The sequence below is a fragment of the Halichoeres trimaculatus genome, unplaced genomic scaffold (genome assembly GCF_033239565.1).
Source record: "Halichoeres trimaculatus isolate MK-OKI-2021-1 unplaced genomic scaffold, fHalTri1.1 fHalTri1_scaffold_21, whole genome shotgun sequence".
Classification (NCBI taxonomy): Eukaryota; Metazoa; Chordata; class Actinopteri; order Labriformes; family Labridae; genus Halichoeres; species Halichoeres trimaculatus.
This window is the reverse complement of record NW_027437199.1, coordinates 2705600-2721251: the sequence shown is the minus strand read 5'-3', so window position 1 is coordinate 2721251 and position 15652 is coordinate 2705600. Positions and strand designations below refer to the sequence as shown.

Genomic DNA, 15652 nt, shown 5'->3' with positions numbered 1-15652 from the left:
AGGCGGAGTCAGGATAAACAGTTATTTATTCCATAAACAGATGAAATAAATAAAACAAACTCATGGCTTTGACAATCCTAAAGTCGTGGTGAGGTTTGATTCCTCTGGTGGAGGCGGGGCGCGTGTCCCCTCAGTCTCTTTGTCTCTGCTTGTTGTCGGGTAAACTGTTTGTTTACTCGAAGTTTGACTGTAAACAAAGCTACTGCTGCAAAACAGAAAGAAATGATCAAACACAGGAGGCGACTTCAGACACGGTTTCTCAGAAATCAGACGGGGGCAACGAGAAGAGACGCTTCATCCTGCGCTCTCTCTGACTGATCATCTAGAAGTCTATGAAAAATCACACTCCTCATCTGATTCACGTTTTCTGATGAGTTCAAGATCTCAGTTTGTTGTTTCAAGTCTCCAACACGTCGTCGCTGCTGAGTTTGATTAACTGGACGACTTCCTGTGAAAACTGAGTCATCAAAGACACAGAGCGAAGAGGAGTTAACTTTAGGATTATACAGTGAACAAGATGTGAGGGTGTCGGTGAAATGTGAGTGGTTAATATATTTTCTTTTTCCAAATTTATCACAAATTGATATTAAAAGATAACTTAATGTTTTTTTAGCCTGAAGCTCAGCTCCAGCTCCACCTTATTCTCTTTCACTGGGATCAGACTGATTATCAGCACAGAAGTTTATAACTTTGGCTCCACTGCGTTTGTTTTCAGTCACAAAGCTGATTTACCTGATTTTTGGTGTAAATGTACTTATAACTCTTTTTTTTAAGTGAAAGAGTCAGGGCTTTTTAAAACTTTTGCTAAAGTTGCTCAAATTAAACTCTGCATTTGGAGTTATTAATTCTCAAAGTGGTTCATTTTGGTGAAAAGTTTGAAGTTTTTACTAAAAATGCTTATTGGCTCCAAATATCACTCTTGTGATCTACTTAAAATTTGCATCAGTATCGATATCAGTACCAGTATCTATATTGGTGTGAATATCGCCATTGGTATTGGTATCAGTATCTACACTGGTGTCAGATTCTATATCAGTGATGGTATTGATATTGGTCTCTGTTTATATCAATATCTGTATTTCTATTAGTAACAGCACAAGTAACAGCATTGGTACCTATATCAATATCGCCATTGGTATCGGTAGAAGTGTTTGTTAATGGCATGGACATCGGTACCTATACTGGTGTCAGATTCTGTATCAGTAAAGGTATTGGTATCTATCTATGAATATTGATATCAATATCAGTATCAATGTTTTTAAAGGTAATTTTAAAAGCAACAGTATTGTAACTATTGGTAACTATATCAGTATTGGTATCAGTATCATAATGGTTTTGGTATCAACATCGCTGTTGTTATTGGTCAAGGTATCTGTTAATGGCATTGACATCAGTATCTATACTGGTGAAAGATTCTGTATCAGTCAAAGTATTAGTATCTATCTTTATGAATACTGGTATCAATATTTTTATTGGTAACAGCACAAGTAGCAGTATTAGTACCTATATCAATATTGGTATCAGTATCGCCATTGATATCGGTAGAAGTATCTGTTAATGGCACTGATATCGGTATCTGTACTGGTGTCGAAATGTAAATCAGTGATCTGTCTCTATGAATATTGGTATCAATATCAGTATCAATATTTTTAATGGTAATTTTAAAATTAACAGTATTGGTGCCTAAATCAGTATTGGTATCATTATCTCTATTGTTATTGGTCAAAGTATTTGTTAATGGCATTGACATCAGTATCTATACTGGTGTTGAAATCAAAATCAGTGATGGTATTGGTATCGGTCTGTAAAGGTATCAATATCCGTAACAATATCTGTTTTTTTATTGGTAACAGCACAAGTAGCTGTATTGGTATCACTATCAATATTGGTATCAGAATCGATATCGCCATTGGTATTGGTCGAAGTATCTGTTAATGGCATTGATATCGGTATCTATACAGGTATCGGAATCTAAATCAGTGATGGTATTGGTATCAGTATCCATGAATATTGGTATCCATATCAGCATCAATACTTTTGATGATAGTATCAAAAGTAACAGTATTGGGGCCTATATCAACTTTGGTATCAGTATCATAATGGTATTGGTATCATCGCTATTGTTATTGGTCAAGGTATCTGTTGATGGCATTGATATTGGTATCTCAACTGGTGTCAGAATCTAAATCAGTGATGGTATTGGTATCGGCCTTTGGGTATATTGGTATCAATATTAGTATCAATATTCTATAGGTAATATCAAAAGTAACAGTTTTGGTATCTTTATCAATATTGGTATCAGTATCTGTTAATGGCAATGATATCAGTATCTATACTGGTGTTGGATTCTATATCAGCGATGGTATCAGTTTTTTACGTATATTGGTATCAATATTTTTATTGGTAATATCATAAGTACAAGTATTGTTACCTATATAAATACTGGTATCAGTTCCTTAATGGTATTGGTACTGCTATTGATACCAGAATTGTGATGGTATTATTGCCAGTATCGGTATCAATATTGGTGTCAGCAATTGTAACCATATTGATACTGGTTCCTGTTCCTGTGGTTGTACCTGTATCTATATTGGTAGTGGTGTCAGCATCCGTGTCACTGTCTATAAGTTGTTTATTGTTCATTGAATAGTTGTGTTGGTATCTGTATCAGTATTGGTATCCATATTGGTGTCAGCAATTGTAATGTTGTAGGTCTCGAGGACCTCTAGTTTAAAAACTAGTCACTAAGCCTTATGTTTTCACATTCTTACACCTACAACTGAAGGGATTCATTCATTCATCCAATCAAAACCAGGACAGAGTATGTGACGATGGTTGGATAGTGAAAGAAGAAATGCTGTTTTTCATTTTTGGTCGACTTTCATTTTTTCTCTTCTTTGGCAGAAATTTGGACGTTTCTCAGGTTTTTGGGCCAAACAAACTCTTAGAGTTTCTCTTTCTGAAACTTTCTGATCATAAAATCACCCTTTCTCTTCATAATTAGTTGATCCCAGCGAACAGAGTCCAGACTCTTTCAGCTTTGGTGCAAAGGTGCGTTTTGAAACCAGCTTTTTTATGATTATTGTTCGTATTGTTGATATGAAAACAAACCAACAGAGACTCTGAGCTACAGGTTGATAAACGGGAAGATTACTTTAGTGCAAATTGACTCGGCAGTGTGATAAAGAGACGTGAAGATCTGCTGTGAAGCTGCAGCGTGAGTCCATTCATTCTGAGTGGGTGTGTCAGTGTGTTTGTGTATGGCTTACACAGTCAGTGAAAGAATTGGCAGTCAGTCTCTGAGTTTTCTAATTTAAAAAAATCCTCTTAGAGAGACTCGGTTTGGAAACTTCATTAAATCCAGCCCTGGAAACCAGATTTGCTGAAAGGAAGCAGAAGAAGAAGCAAAGAAAAGACAAACTGTTGCATATTTTCTCTCCACAGAGCTCGGAGGCCGCCGTGCTATTGCTGTGTTAAATGCTGTGTTAGCTAGCTCGTGCTACGGTCTACAGTCCTGACGGGAAGGAGGGTCAGACGCCAGCCCTCGAAGTGATGATGTGCTCACGATCTGCTCTCGAAGAAAGGAAAAATCCGCCCATTAGCTCCTCGGTGTGAGATCAGAAAAGTGTTTTTAGGAATATAAAAAGTGTCAGTTTGAGGAATAAGAGCGTGTTAGTGGTCCCAGAGTTTACATCTGAAAGAAAATAGCACCTTTTCCCAGCCGACACAAACACTGAGCGCGATGATGATGCATTCAGGATGTCTGTGTCAACTCAGAACGATATGATTAGTTTGATTTTTGTCTGGATTCGGCTTCAAAGAAAAAAAAAAGTTTGTTTTTTTCTCTGACGTCATTTCTTTCTTTTTGTTTTTCTTTGATTAATCTTAAAAATGAGTCAGAATGATGAGTAAGTGATGTAAATATCAAGATTTAAATTCACGTAAACAAACACCAGGTGGCGCCAAACTCCAGTAAACTTCAAGGACTGAATCCAAAACATACAAAGCTCCCCCTACTGACCGTATCTTGTATCAGTCATAAGCTCCGCCCCCTCCATTCGAACAGAACAAACTTTTAAGTTGATAAAATCTTTCTTTTCAAGATACCTGCCTCTGTGGCGACTGTTTTGGCTTCACTTTTGTACGATAAGAGGAGGAGGAGCCAGATGGATGAACAGATAATAAAGGAAAAAAATGTAAACATGACTGAAATATGAAAACAAACTTGTTTGGTATGACTGTGTGGCTTATTTCCAACCCTGCCAGCAGATTTTTTTTAAGCTGGAGTTTGGAGGAATGATTAAAAAGTTTTTGGTCCTGTAAAACAAACTTTGATGGATTCTTTTTGGCCTGACTTTGAGGTTTTCATGACATAAAAAAGCAACAGCAGCTTCCTGTTTCCTGGCAGTGATTCTTGGACAGAGATGGTCTCAAACAGCTTTAAGTCATGAGGATAAAAGGGCGGATTTTTCCTTTAACTGCAGCAGAATCAAACCATGTAGTCCGTGTTAGTGCTTGTTTCCGTGATGAGGATATGACTGTAAATATCGAAGTGCTTGTAAACACACCTGCTTCATTAAGAGTTCGTCCTCAGCAGTGAGTCTTTGAGACCTCTCTGAAGTCTCCGCTGAGACGTCGACTCGTCTCAGCGCTAACAGCTCCCACAGTTCGCTCCGTCACGCCAACGTGTGATGAGTTTCCTTCGCTCCCGCTCCACACGTCCCTCCACGCAGTCTCCCCACGCGCGAGTCTGTCTGTCAAGGCCATGTCTTCCCTTCTTCCTCCTCCTCCTCCTTGTCCCCGTCTTTTACTTGAGGTCGTGGAAGTAGAGGTTGGCACATAGACACAGCAGCACGATGGACGCCAGCATGAAGTAGATCAGGTTCCTGAACTTAGGCTCCAGGTCGCCCTGCCGGTACCAGAAGATCTGAGAGACGAGGGGAAAGCAGGAAACACAACTTAAATTCGCAAAGTCAGTGTGAAAAATAAAGTTTTAAAGCATTTTATTGCTTGAAGTGGTTAAATAAAGACAAACACACAGTATTTAGACTTTTTTTGCATTTTAAACAAATATCTAAATGATGAAGTCAACTAGTAATTTTAAAAATGTGACTTTGAGATGCTTTTCCTGAGTTAACGTCATCATTTTAGGGTTAAAACATGCAAAAAAGGTGAAAGAATGAACTTTAGATTTCTCTTCCAGCAACTGGTAAACAAAAATATTAAAGCTGCAAATATAAAAATCTAAAAAAATTAAAAATTAAAAGGGTTAAAAAGCTCAAAATTGTTTTCCTTCTTTGATCTATTTATTTATTTACTTGCTTATTAATTAATGTATTATTATTTATTAATTTTTTTATGTTTTAATTTTTTTATTTTGGCAAATGTTTTGATTTATTTGCTTTATTAATTTATTTAATTAATTAATCAATTTTCTGTTTGACTGTCATTATTATTACATATATTTTTATTTATATTATATTTTTACAATTCTATTTTTTATTTTTATTTTTTGTGTATTTGTGGTACTTTTGCACATATTTTGTAACTGTTTATGGGAAAAATCTAAATAGAAATTTAATTAAAAAAAAAAGTCAGGAAAAGAAAATCAGCGATCATAAAACGTTATTTTAGTTCGACAAAAGTCGTTCAGCTTTAACTCCTCCTGAAAAAGTGGATTTTAAAACTGGAGAGGCTTTTAATTTGTTATATTTTGAAACATTACAGAGAAAAACTTTGAGGTGGAAGACTATTTTGTTTTTTACTGGGGAGCTACGGGCAGACCTTGGTGTTTGAGGCCCGCGCCTCCAATGTGTTATGAGATATGGACGCTAGGGGTGGGGAAAAATTGTTGTATCATAGTATCAGGATTTTTTGTTTAACAATTTTAAATCAGCATTTTTTATTTATTTTTTAATTCATTTATTTTTTTAAATCCTTCATTTAAATTTTTTTTATAAGCTGGTTTGGGAAAAGTTGAGATGTCAGATTCCTTGAATAAATCTTAAAAATTGACACATGTGATTTTCATTTTTGGGGAAAAATATAGCTCCAGATAAAGTCTATAGACATCATCATCATTCAACTTTTTCATATGGTCTTGTGTTCAAAAAGCAAACTAAAAATCCAGAAATCGGAAATATGAAGAATCCCAATTCAGATTTAAATGAAAGTTGCTCTTTTGTTTTTCATCAGTTAGGAGCTCCTGATGTGATGACATCATCTTTTTAGAGATCTGATGTATTTTTTCTCTTTTGAATGAAGCTCTTTAATCAGTTTACAAACATATTCTGGGATTTCAGGGATTTCTACAACATATGACGATGTAGCAGTTTGAAAACCTAATATTTAAAAGATAACATGAATAAATGTTGTTTTTATCACTTCTCCTGTTTGAGCTACATCCAGTGTAACGACTCCTCCTGATGAAAAAGTGTCTGGAACAAAAAAAGGAGATTGTTAGAGTATTTTTACCAGCACTAAAGTGGATCCGCAGGCTAACAGGATGCAGATGGCGAAGAAGACATTAAGCGGTCGAGGAGGCAACGAGGGGAAAACAATAGAGCTGATAACAGTCACCTGGAGAAGAGAAGAGGAAAGACATTAAAGACTGAAATATGAGCACATGGTATTAAAGAAATCCTCTCAGATGTTTTATAAAAGGTTGTTCAAGAAACACTCTGAGTGTAGAAAGACTTTCTGTTTGCAGAAGCAGAAACAAGAAGAGATGAGTCACAGTTTTAACGGTCGTCCTCTCTGACGTCTGACTCCGAGCAGGAAAGTGACTTTCAACATGAGCGTCTAACACGTTTTCACGTTTTAAAGATCTGAACTAATCCATGTACTGTCGTAATAAACGGGTTGACCATGAAAGACAGCGAGCACGCGGCTGACTGAAGGCTGTGAGGCTTCCTCTGTGCTAAAATAAGACGTGAAACTTCAGCATGTGAGAGTTTGAATCGCTCTGAAGGCCGAATGTCACGTCAGTTATGATCATTAGAGGTTTAAAAGGAGCTCTCGCTTTCATTCTAATAACAGAAATACTTCCCAAGTTAAAGCTTTTTACGCCTCCACGCAGCTGCTTCATCAAAGTTACTCTGCGGGACGCGTCCTGGAAATGTTTCTAATCATGAGCTCTCAGATTATCTCCATTTTCTGCAACTTTACTTCAACTAAAGTCATTTTCTAACCAGCTGCTCTCCTCTGACGGCTCAGTGACCCTGCAGACTCATATCTGATAAAAAAACAGAATAAACACTAGAATAGTTTTGTTTCATAAAGAGTTAAACATCCTCCTTTAAAACAAATACTGTGTCATGTTTGTTGTGAGTTTCTGCTGTGGATGTGTACTCACTAAAACAACCACAGACGTGAATCCCCCCACAGCCAGGTTGATGATTCGATCCTGAAACAAAAGAAAACACATCAGATTATTCAGATTGACATGTTTCCAGAAGTACGAGTTAAAGTCTGCTTAGTTATTCTGAATGTACTTTTAAATTCAAGATTTTCGCAGATCTTGACAAATCCTCTCGAGATCGTGAAAATTTTTTCGCAATATGTTAACAAAAATCTTCAGGAGATGTTATATCAGATCTTCATGAGGTCTTGACAACATTTTCACAAGATCTTCTTCAATCTTGACTCAGATATTCACAAGATCTTAACAAAATTTTCATTAGATCTTCAAAAAACCTTCACAAGATCTTTATAAGGTCTTAACGAGATATTAATGGAACCAGAACGAGATCTTAACAAAATCTTCAAGAGATCTTCACCAAATCTTCTTGAAATCTTAACGAAATCTTCAGGACATCTTCACGAGATGTTCAAGAGATCTCCACAATTAACAAAATCTTAACTCAGATTTTCCTGAAATCTTCAAGCAATCTTCACAAGATTTTGACAAAATTTTCACTAGATCTTCTTCTATCTTAACTCAGATCTTCACAAGATCTTCACGTATCTTTACTCAGAACTTGAAGAAATCTTCACAACTTCTTCACAACTTCTTCACGACATCTTCACGACATCTTCACGACATCTTCACGACATCTTCACAAGATCTTCACAAGACCTTAACTAAGATCTTCAAGAAATCTTACAAGATTTTGACAAGATTTTCACTAGATCTTCCTCTATCTTAATGCAGATCTTCACAAGATCTTAACGGACTCTTCAAGAGATCTTAACGGACTCTTCACCAAATCTTGACAAAATCTCCAAGAGATCTTGACCAAAAGATCTTCACAAAATTTTCATTGGATCTTCACAAAACCTTTACAAGATCTTGAGAAGATCTTTGCAAGGTCTTAACGAGATATTTATTAAATCACAAAGAGATCTTAACAAAATCTTCTTGAGATCTAATCAAAATCTTCATGAGATGTTTTAGAGATCTTAACAAAATTGTCACAAGATCTTAACTCAGATCTTCACAAAATCTTCATGTATCTTTACTCAGAACTTGAAGAAATCTTCACAACTTCTTCACAACATCTTCACGACATCTTCACAAGATCTTCACAAGACCTTAACTAATATCTTCAAGAAATCTTACAAGATTTTGACAAGATTTTCACTAGATCTTCTATCTTAAAGCAGATCTTCACCAGATCTTAACAAACTCTTCAAGAGATTTTAATGGAATCATCACGGCATCTTGACAAAATCTTCAAGAGATCTTGACCAAATGTTTACAAGGTCTTAACAAAATTTTCACAAGATCTTCACAAAACCTTCACAAGGTGTTCACAAGATCTTGACAAGGTCTTAACGTAACAAGATCTTGACCAAATCTTCACAGCATCTTCACGAGATGTTTAAGATATCCTAACGAAATCGTCACGGGATCTAACTCAGATCTCAACAAAATTGACGCAAGATCTTCACGAGATCTTGACAAGAGCTTCACAAGACCTTAACTCAGAACTTCACAACATCTTGACAGGATCTTCACAAGGTCTTAACGAGATATTGAAATATTGATGAAATCTTCACCAGATCTTAAAATACATCTTCACAAAATCTTCACGAGATCTTGCTAAAACAATGACATCATTGCATAAGGATCTGATGTGAGGCCTCAAACACCAAGGTTTTCCCTTGTAGCTCCGCTCCTAGTAGTGGTGTTTACAGTGACTGAAAACACACGGTGCATCAGGGTCACTTCCTCCAGGCTCCTACCCGTGCCGAGGTCTCCCCGAACAGAGGTCTGTTGTCCAGGCCGCTGGTGCCGTATGTGCGGGTGGTGAAGTCATCCATGGTCGACTCGGCAGCGACACTCTCAGCTCCCACCGCTCACCTCTCAGCAGCGCCGCCTCCTGGAAACACCAGGCAACTGCTGCATGCTAGCTGGCTAGCTGGCTGGCTAGCCTTCAGCTGCCTCGGGCGTGAGGAAGCTTCAGGGTCAACAGAGCGAGACAGTCATGGTGGGCCTGGTGGGGTGGTCAGTTTACCTGGAAGAGAAAAAATAACAGTTTTTACTACTTCCTGTTTTTTAAAAGTCTTTCTGAGACAATGAGCTTTTGTTTTTGTTTTAGCAGAACTTGTTTCACAGACGAGAGAAGGTGATGGTTTCCTGGCTGATTAAAACACATCAGATGTATTCTGAGGCTTCTGCAGCTTCACTTCCTCTTTCCTCAGGTGTGGTAACAACGCGATGCCAGCTCTACGCCTTTACAGAACGGCGGCGATAAAAACAGCGGTCAGAGCTGCAGAAAAGAGGAAGCTGGGCTAAATCTGACTTCATCCTGTCACAGCAACAATGTGAAATCACTTCAGCGTGAGATTTTTATTACGCCTACCAAGGACAATGTTGGTGTTCTCTTCTCCTTTTTTGTGTTTTTGGACACTTAAGGACGAAAACAGTGACATCAAACCAGCCTCCGCAGCTTCTGATGAGTGAATCTTTTCTAACTCTTTCTGTTTTGGGACAAAAGAGGAGAAAAGTCAGAGGTTTTAAAACCAGAGGGTAAAAAAAATCCTGACTCATTCTGCCAAGAAGTACGAAAACCTCAGAACAACTGTTGTTACTGTCGTAAGCCAGCTTATGTAAGCATCACACCACCGGGTATGAACCAGAGTGACCTTTGACCTTCTTCTTATGGTTATGTTTTCATTCCTCGATGAGACGCAGACGTCGTCTTCTGGGTTCAAAGGAAAGCTAAACTCACTGACTTCAATGCAGCCTTACAGTCACAATCCAGGGCAAAAAAAAACACACAAACCAACTTTTCTGTTGATTCATTTCCACTAAGACCTGCAGCAAACGGCTGAAGTGTCCCAACATTTTGATCTCATGCTGAAATACACCCCGCTTTGTATTTTTTGGAAACCTAATATTCCTAAAATTCCCCGGAGACTTTAGAAATCAGCTCAGCGAGGCCACAAGCAGACCGCAGAAAGCCCGGAGCAGAGAAAAGAAGGGGAGAGTTCAGGCCGGGCTTGTCGTTACGAGCCGGCACATGCGGGTTTGACGCAAATTTCAGCGTAACAGAAACACCACAATCACTTAATCTGATTCTTTCAGGAGGGATTAGGACCGCAGCGGCAGCTCTGTGAGACAATAGCAATAACAACACCTCCAGGAAGGTTAAAGCACTCTCACAACGTTAGTTTGACACCCCGTCGTTAAGGTCAAACAGGGATTTTCGCTCGAAAGATTGCTGCTGCTGCTGCTTCCTTTCTGGGTTAGAAGGCGGCAGGAAGGGAAATAACACCCTCAGCTTTCTCAGCAGAAAACACACAGAGTGGAAAACAAGAGCTTCATTATAGAGCGGCGTAAAACTGGCCTAAAGCTACATTCCTCCTCAGCCTTGTGATTCAGTAGGCTACTTAAAAAATAAGAGACCCCACGACTTAACTGAGCTGAGAGGAGGCGAACGAGAGTCCTCCGCTTCAAGCTACACGGTTAAAGTAGCATCCTACTGTCAGCAGCTGGAGCGTTATGGAAATAAGGTCCAAACTCTTTTACATATGTGTTAAAGATATGACTTCAGGTGAAAAAAGAAAGACTCTGTTGATCAAAATATGAATTTAATTTCCATAAAATGTCAAAAGAGAGCAAATTATGGAAATCTGAGCTTCTCAAGCAAAAATAAAATATGTTAACTTTGAAAAAATAAAACAAATAAGGTGTTTTTATAAGACTGTAGCATCGAAAAAGTGATTTTTAAACTGTTTTTCTTTAGTTTCTAGTCCAAAAAGCAGATAAAAATGTATTTGTATGATGTTTATAAGAAACTGTTTGTTTTTCTTTACCTTATTTTACTCCTTTTTGTTAATTTATTAATACTATTATGTGCTGTTAAGTATGATTTTAACTTTTTAATGGTTCACCTTTTTAAACTCTTTTAGACCTTTTTAATTGCCTTAACTCTTGCTCATGTTTATTACTGTATTGTATCGCCACTTATTTTTTATTATTTTGTAATTTCATCATCATTGTTTGTTTCATCTTTTTATATTTTCTGACCTGATTTCCCATTCGTTTCCTATTCTTGCTGATTTTATGTTTTTAATGTTTGGTCCTCATGGTCTCTTTTTAGGCTGCATGGTTCTTGTATTGTCTGGGTTCCTATAACAGGGTATCTGCTAAAATCCTGAGGTTGATTTTAATACCTTTTTAAGACTTTTTCAAAAACCTTTAAAAAAGTTTTAAGACTTTATCGCAACTTTCATTTGTTGTTGGCATCCACTTTCAAACAGTTGTAGTTTACATTTGTACAGGAATGCAGTAATCTAAGGAAGAATAAAGCTTGAAATAACAAATGAAACTACAGGCAGGTTTATCCACACTCCCACAACAAGAAACAGCAGTTATTCGAGGCCAACTTGCTGAAGAAAAGGAGAAATTACATAATTATTTTTAAAATGTGCCGGAGATTGTGTGATTTGCTTTAATGTTGTATTGGATTTCACTGTATGAAACTAGAAATGACGTTAATTTATAGCTGGTGTTTATACCGCTCACAATCCTTATTGTTGTATTTTATTGTAACAAGAGTCTTTATGCATTTTTTTTTATTCTATTCTTTTTTATTTTTGTATTTTTCTACTGACTCCATCAATTTCTGCTGTTAACGCAACAATTTTCCAGTTTGGGATCAATAAAGTAACTCCATTCATTTCTATTATTTTCTATTTTAGAACTTTATCGGCTGAATGTTTAACGTCCCAAACAGGGGACAGCTGCAAGGAGGAAAATATATATTCATGGTTATTTTTTGGGGGGGTCAAAGCTTGAATACCTATGAAACTTAATACCTCATTAAACCACAATTAAGACTTTTTTAATACTTTTTAAGGCCCTTAATTTTCCCAAAATTGATTTATCAACTTTTAATACTTTTTAAGACCCCGCAGACACCCTGTATAAAGTACTATAAATGATGGAAAGGACCTTTTCACCTCATGTCTTTTTACATTGTCTCTCTCTGTTAGTCTTGATTTAAGCTGTACTTTTGTTTTTACTTTATTGTGCCCATTGTTTGTTTGTGTTTTATTATTTTGTGCTGATTGCTTGTCAAAGCACTTTGTAAACTGTGTTTTTAAAAGTGCTATACAAATAATTAAATATTAATAATAAATAATAATAACTCCAGCCTCTCTATGATAACTAACGCCACATTTGAGAAGTCTATGAGTTATTGTTTGGATCAAGACCTGGTCTAATGCTGTTTATAGAGTGAAAATAAGCAGTGGAAATGCCCTTTTAAGCATTTTAACATATAGAAAATGAAATTTAGTGTATTTCAGTAGTTGTAAACTCCATGTCTATAAATTTCCATAACCTTGCCTGTAATAATACAATCAGATTGACATAAGTATTTGTGTTATATTAAATTTATACATATGGAAAAGTGTTTGTTTTTATTCTTTCACTAACATTAATCTGTCAGCATCTTATCTTAGTGTTTGTGTTATTACCCATTGCTGAATACTGCAGTGAGCTATGTCATGAGTATTTATTGGATCAATGAAGTATCTCTTATCTCCAACACCAGCAGCCTCACCTGACTGTAAACAGGACAGAAATAAACCCTCAAAAACAGCTCACAGTATTCATAAAACAGGATAACTTTACAGATTTCTCCTGTTAGTTTCTTTAAGCTCCCATTAGCTGACACCTGAGTCAACACCTTCAACTTTAACCAAACAGCTCGTTAGCTGTTATTTCAGTTATTGCCACAGGCTAAACGACAACTAATCGACCATATGTTACAGTAAAGTGGACAATATGCCCGAAAAACATCCTACATTTCCTCCTGGATTCATCTAACTGGGTTTAACCTGATGATAAAGATGATACGTGTTAGTTCTGAGAGCTAACCTGAGATTTATCCGATACAAGGCCAACTGGGAGGCAGGTTGCTAATGTGGCTAAGCTAACCATACAAACAGCTCCCGAACAGGAATCAAAACGTTCAGAGACCTACTTCACAAACAGGTATCGATGTGTTTTTAGCATCCCAATCCGTCCGTAGTCAGTTAGACACTTGCCTTACAGCCTCCGTGGTGTCCCCTCTGGAACCAGAACTTCAGAGAAACCGAGCAGAGGGTCGGCTATCACTTAAAGGGGACGGGCCCGGTAGACTCAGTTCAAGCTGTTAAAGGGGAGGTCGCTTTAAGTGTTGGGCCGACTGCTCCGCAGCTTTAAGAGCAGGTTCACTGATAAACAGAGGGCTGGACAAAGCTATGGGAGCCTTTTACTGCCAATTTCAAATAAAAATAAGATAGACTGAACATTTATGAGACAAAATTAAAAATATGAAGACATAATAATCAGGTTATGAGTTGTAATTAATACATAAAAGTCAAAGTTAGGGAATGGTAAGTAAGTAAAACATGAGTCATAAGTCAAAAACATAAGCTATGGAAGCACTTTACTGCCAATTTAAAATAAAGATAAGATAGACTGAACATTAATGAGACAAAAATAAAAATATATCATAATAATCAGGTTATGAGTCATAATTTATACATAAAAAGGCAAATTAAGGGAATGGTGAGTAAGTAAAACATGAGTCATAAGTCAAAAACATGAGCTATGAGAGCCCTTTACTGCCAATTTAAAATAAAAATAAGGTAAACTGAACATTAATGGGACAAAATACTAATATAAAGATATAATAATCAAGTTATGAGATGTAATTAATACATAAAAAGGCAAATTTAGGGAATGGTAAGTAAGTAAAACGTGATTCATAAGTCAAAAACATGAGCTACGGGAGCCCTTTACTGCCAATTCAAGATAAAAATAAGATAGACTGAACATTCATGGGACAAAATTAAAAATACAAATTCATAATAATCAAGTTATGAGTTGTAATTAATACTTAAAAAGGCAAATTTAGGGAATGGTAAGTAAGTAAACCATAAGTTATAAGTCAAAAACATGAGCTACGAGAGCCCTTTACTGCCAATTTAAAATAAAAATAAGATAGATTGAACATTTATGGGACAAAATAAAAATATAAAGTCGTAATAATGAGGTTATGAGTTGTAATTTATACATAAAAAGTCAAATTTAGGGAATGGTAAGTAAGTAAAACGTGAGCCATAAATCAAAAACGCGAGAAAACAGTCCACGTAAAAGATATGTCATAATCATAAGATTGAAATGTGTACTTTTGTGACAGAGTTGTGCTAATGACACTTGGGTGTAGAAAAAATAATTTTGAAAATGCCATGTACTGCACAAAAAAAAACATTGTTTTGACTTTTTACATCATAATTTCTTTTGTCCTTCTCCAAATTATGACTAACTTTGCTATACTTTTAACTTTTTTTCTCACATTCATATCTTATCTTGTAACTTTTACTTTTTATTTCATTTCTATGATTCACTTTATTGTTATTTGACTTTTACTTTTATAATCATGACTTTAATTTATCATAATTTGACATTTTCATCAAAAAAAAATCATGACTTACATATTAATAATTTTGACTGTTTGTCATTTATGTGTTTTTGTCTCATCAACACGATTCAACGTTTGGATTTGTTTCTTTAAAAACTCCAAGCTCTACTGAAAGTGCGCCCATACAAACTTCATTCGAAAGACTCACTCTCAAATTTTTTACACTCTTCGTTAGACTAGAGAATCAGTAGTTATTTTTTAAAGATTACTAATAGAGGGCTATTTTTTCATTGTAACTCACCTGCCTCGCCATCCCAGGTCTTTCTGCCGAGCAGCAGGATGCAGTCACATCAGCGTATAGTATCCTCTGTGCTCCACTTAGATCAACCTCTTTGATAATTACAAGTTAATGAAGCATAAATTTCCCATTCACAGCGAGCTAAATTAAGAAATGTGATCTTGATCTGGTGGGGAAAAAACTTCAGATCTGAGAGAGGCAGTTTGCTGTGTATGTAATCTCACCCCTCATGTTACCATCACATGAGCAGAGTGTGACGGAGCGAGTGAATAATCCCTGCAGAAAACACTTCAGTCACATTGTTAACAGAAGGTCAAGGATGTTTAAATGAATGAGCGAGAAGTTTGGCCTCTTTAAGCCTTTAGTGGTAAAAAAAAAAAAAAACCTTCAGTTATTGGAGTTATGCAATACAAGTTCAAGAACTTCTGAACCTGTTACATCTTTGACATAAAAAAATAGTTTAGCAATTCTGGCTTATGAATAACATTTT

The 15652-nt window shown here is 36.3% G+C and overlaps 1 protein-coding gene across 4 annotated transcripts; it reads right to left on the bottom strand.

Moving 5' to 3' along the window:
* Nucleotides 1-8: 8 nt before the first annotated feature.
* On the bottom strand, nt 9-13610 carry tmem243b (transmembrane protein 243, mitochondrial b). 4 transcript variants are annotated; one of them, XM_074697935.1, is made up of 6 exons: nt 9807-9889; nt 9562-9713; nt 9187-9458; nt 7355-7405; nt 6475-6579; nt 9-4927 (listed from the first exon to the last, which is right to left on the bottom strand). In XM_074697935.1, the coding sequence occupies exons 3-6, from the start codon at nt 9262-9264 to the stop codon at nt 4808-4810; spliced, it is 354 nt and encodes a 117-aa protein (XP_074554036.1). In that variant the 5' UTR covers nt 9265-9458; nt 9562-9713; nt 9807-9889; the 3' UTR covers nt 9-4807. The 4 variants fall into 4 exon arrangements, with proteins under 4 accessions (XP_074554036.1, XP_074554035.1, XP_074554037.1 ...); XM_074697934.1 differs by lacking the exons at nt 9562-9713; nt 9807-9889 and adding an exon at nt 13504-13610; XM_074697936.1 differs by lacking the exons at nt 9562-9713; nt 9807-9889 and adding an exon at nt 13334-13582.
* Nucleotides 13611-15652: the final 2042 nt, after the last annotated feature.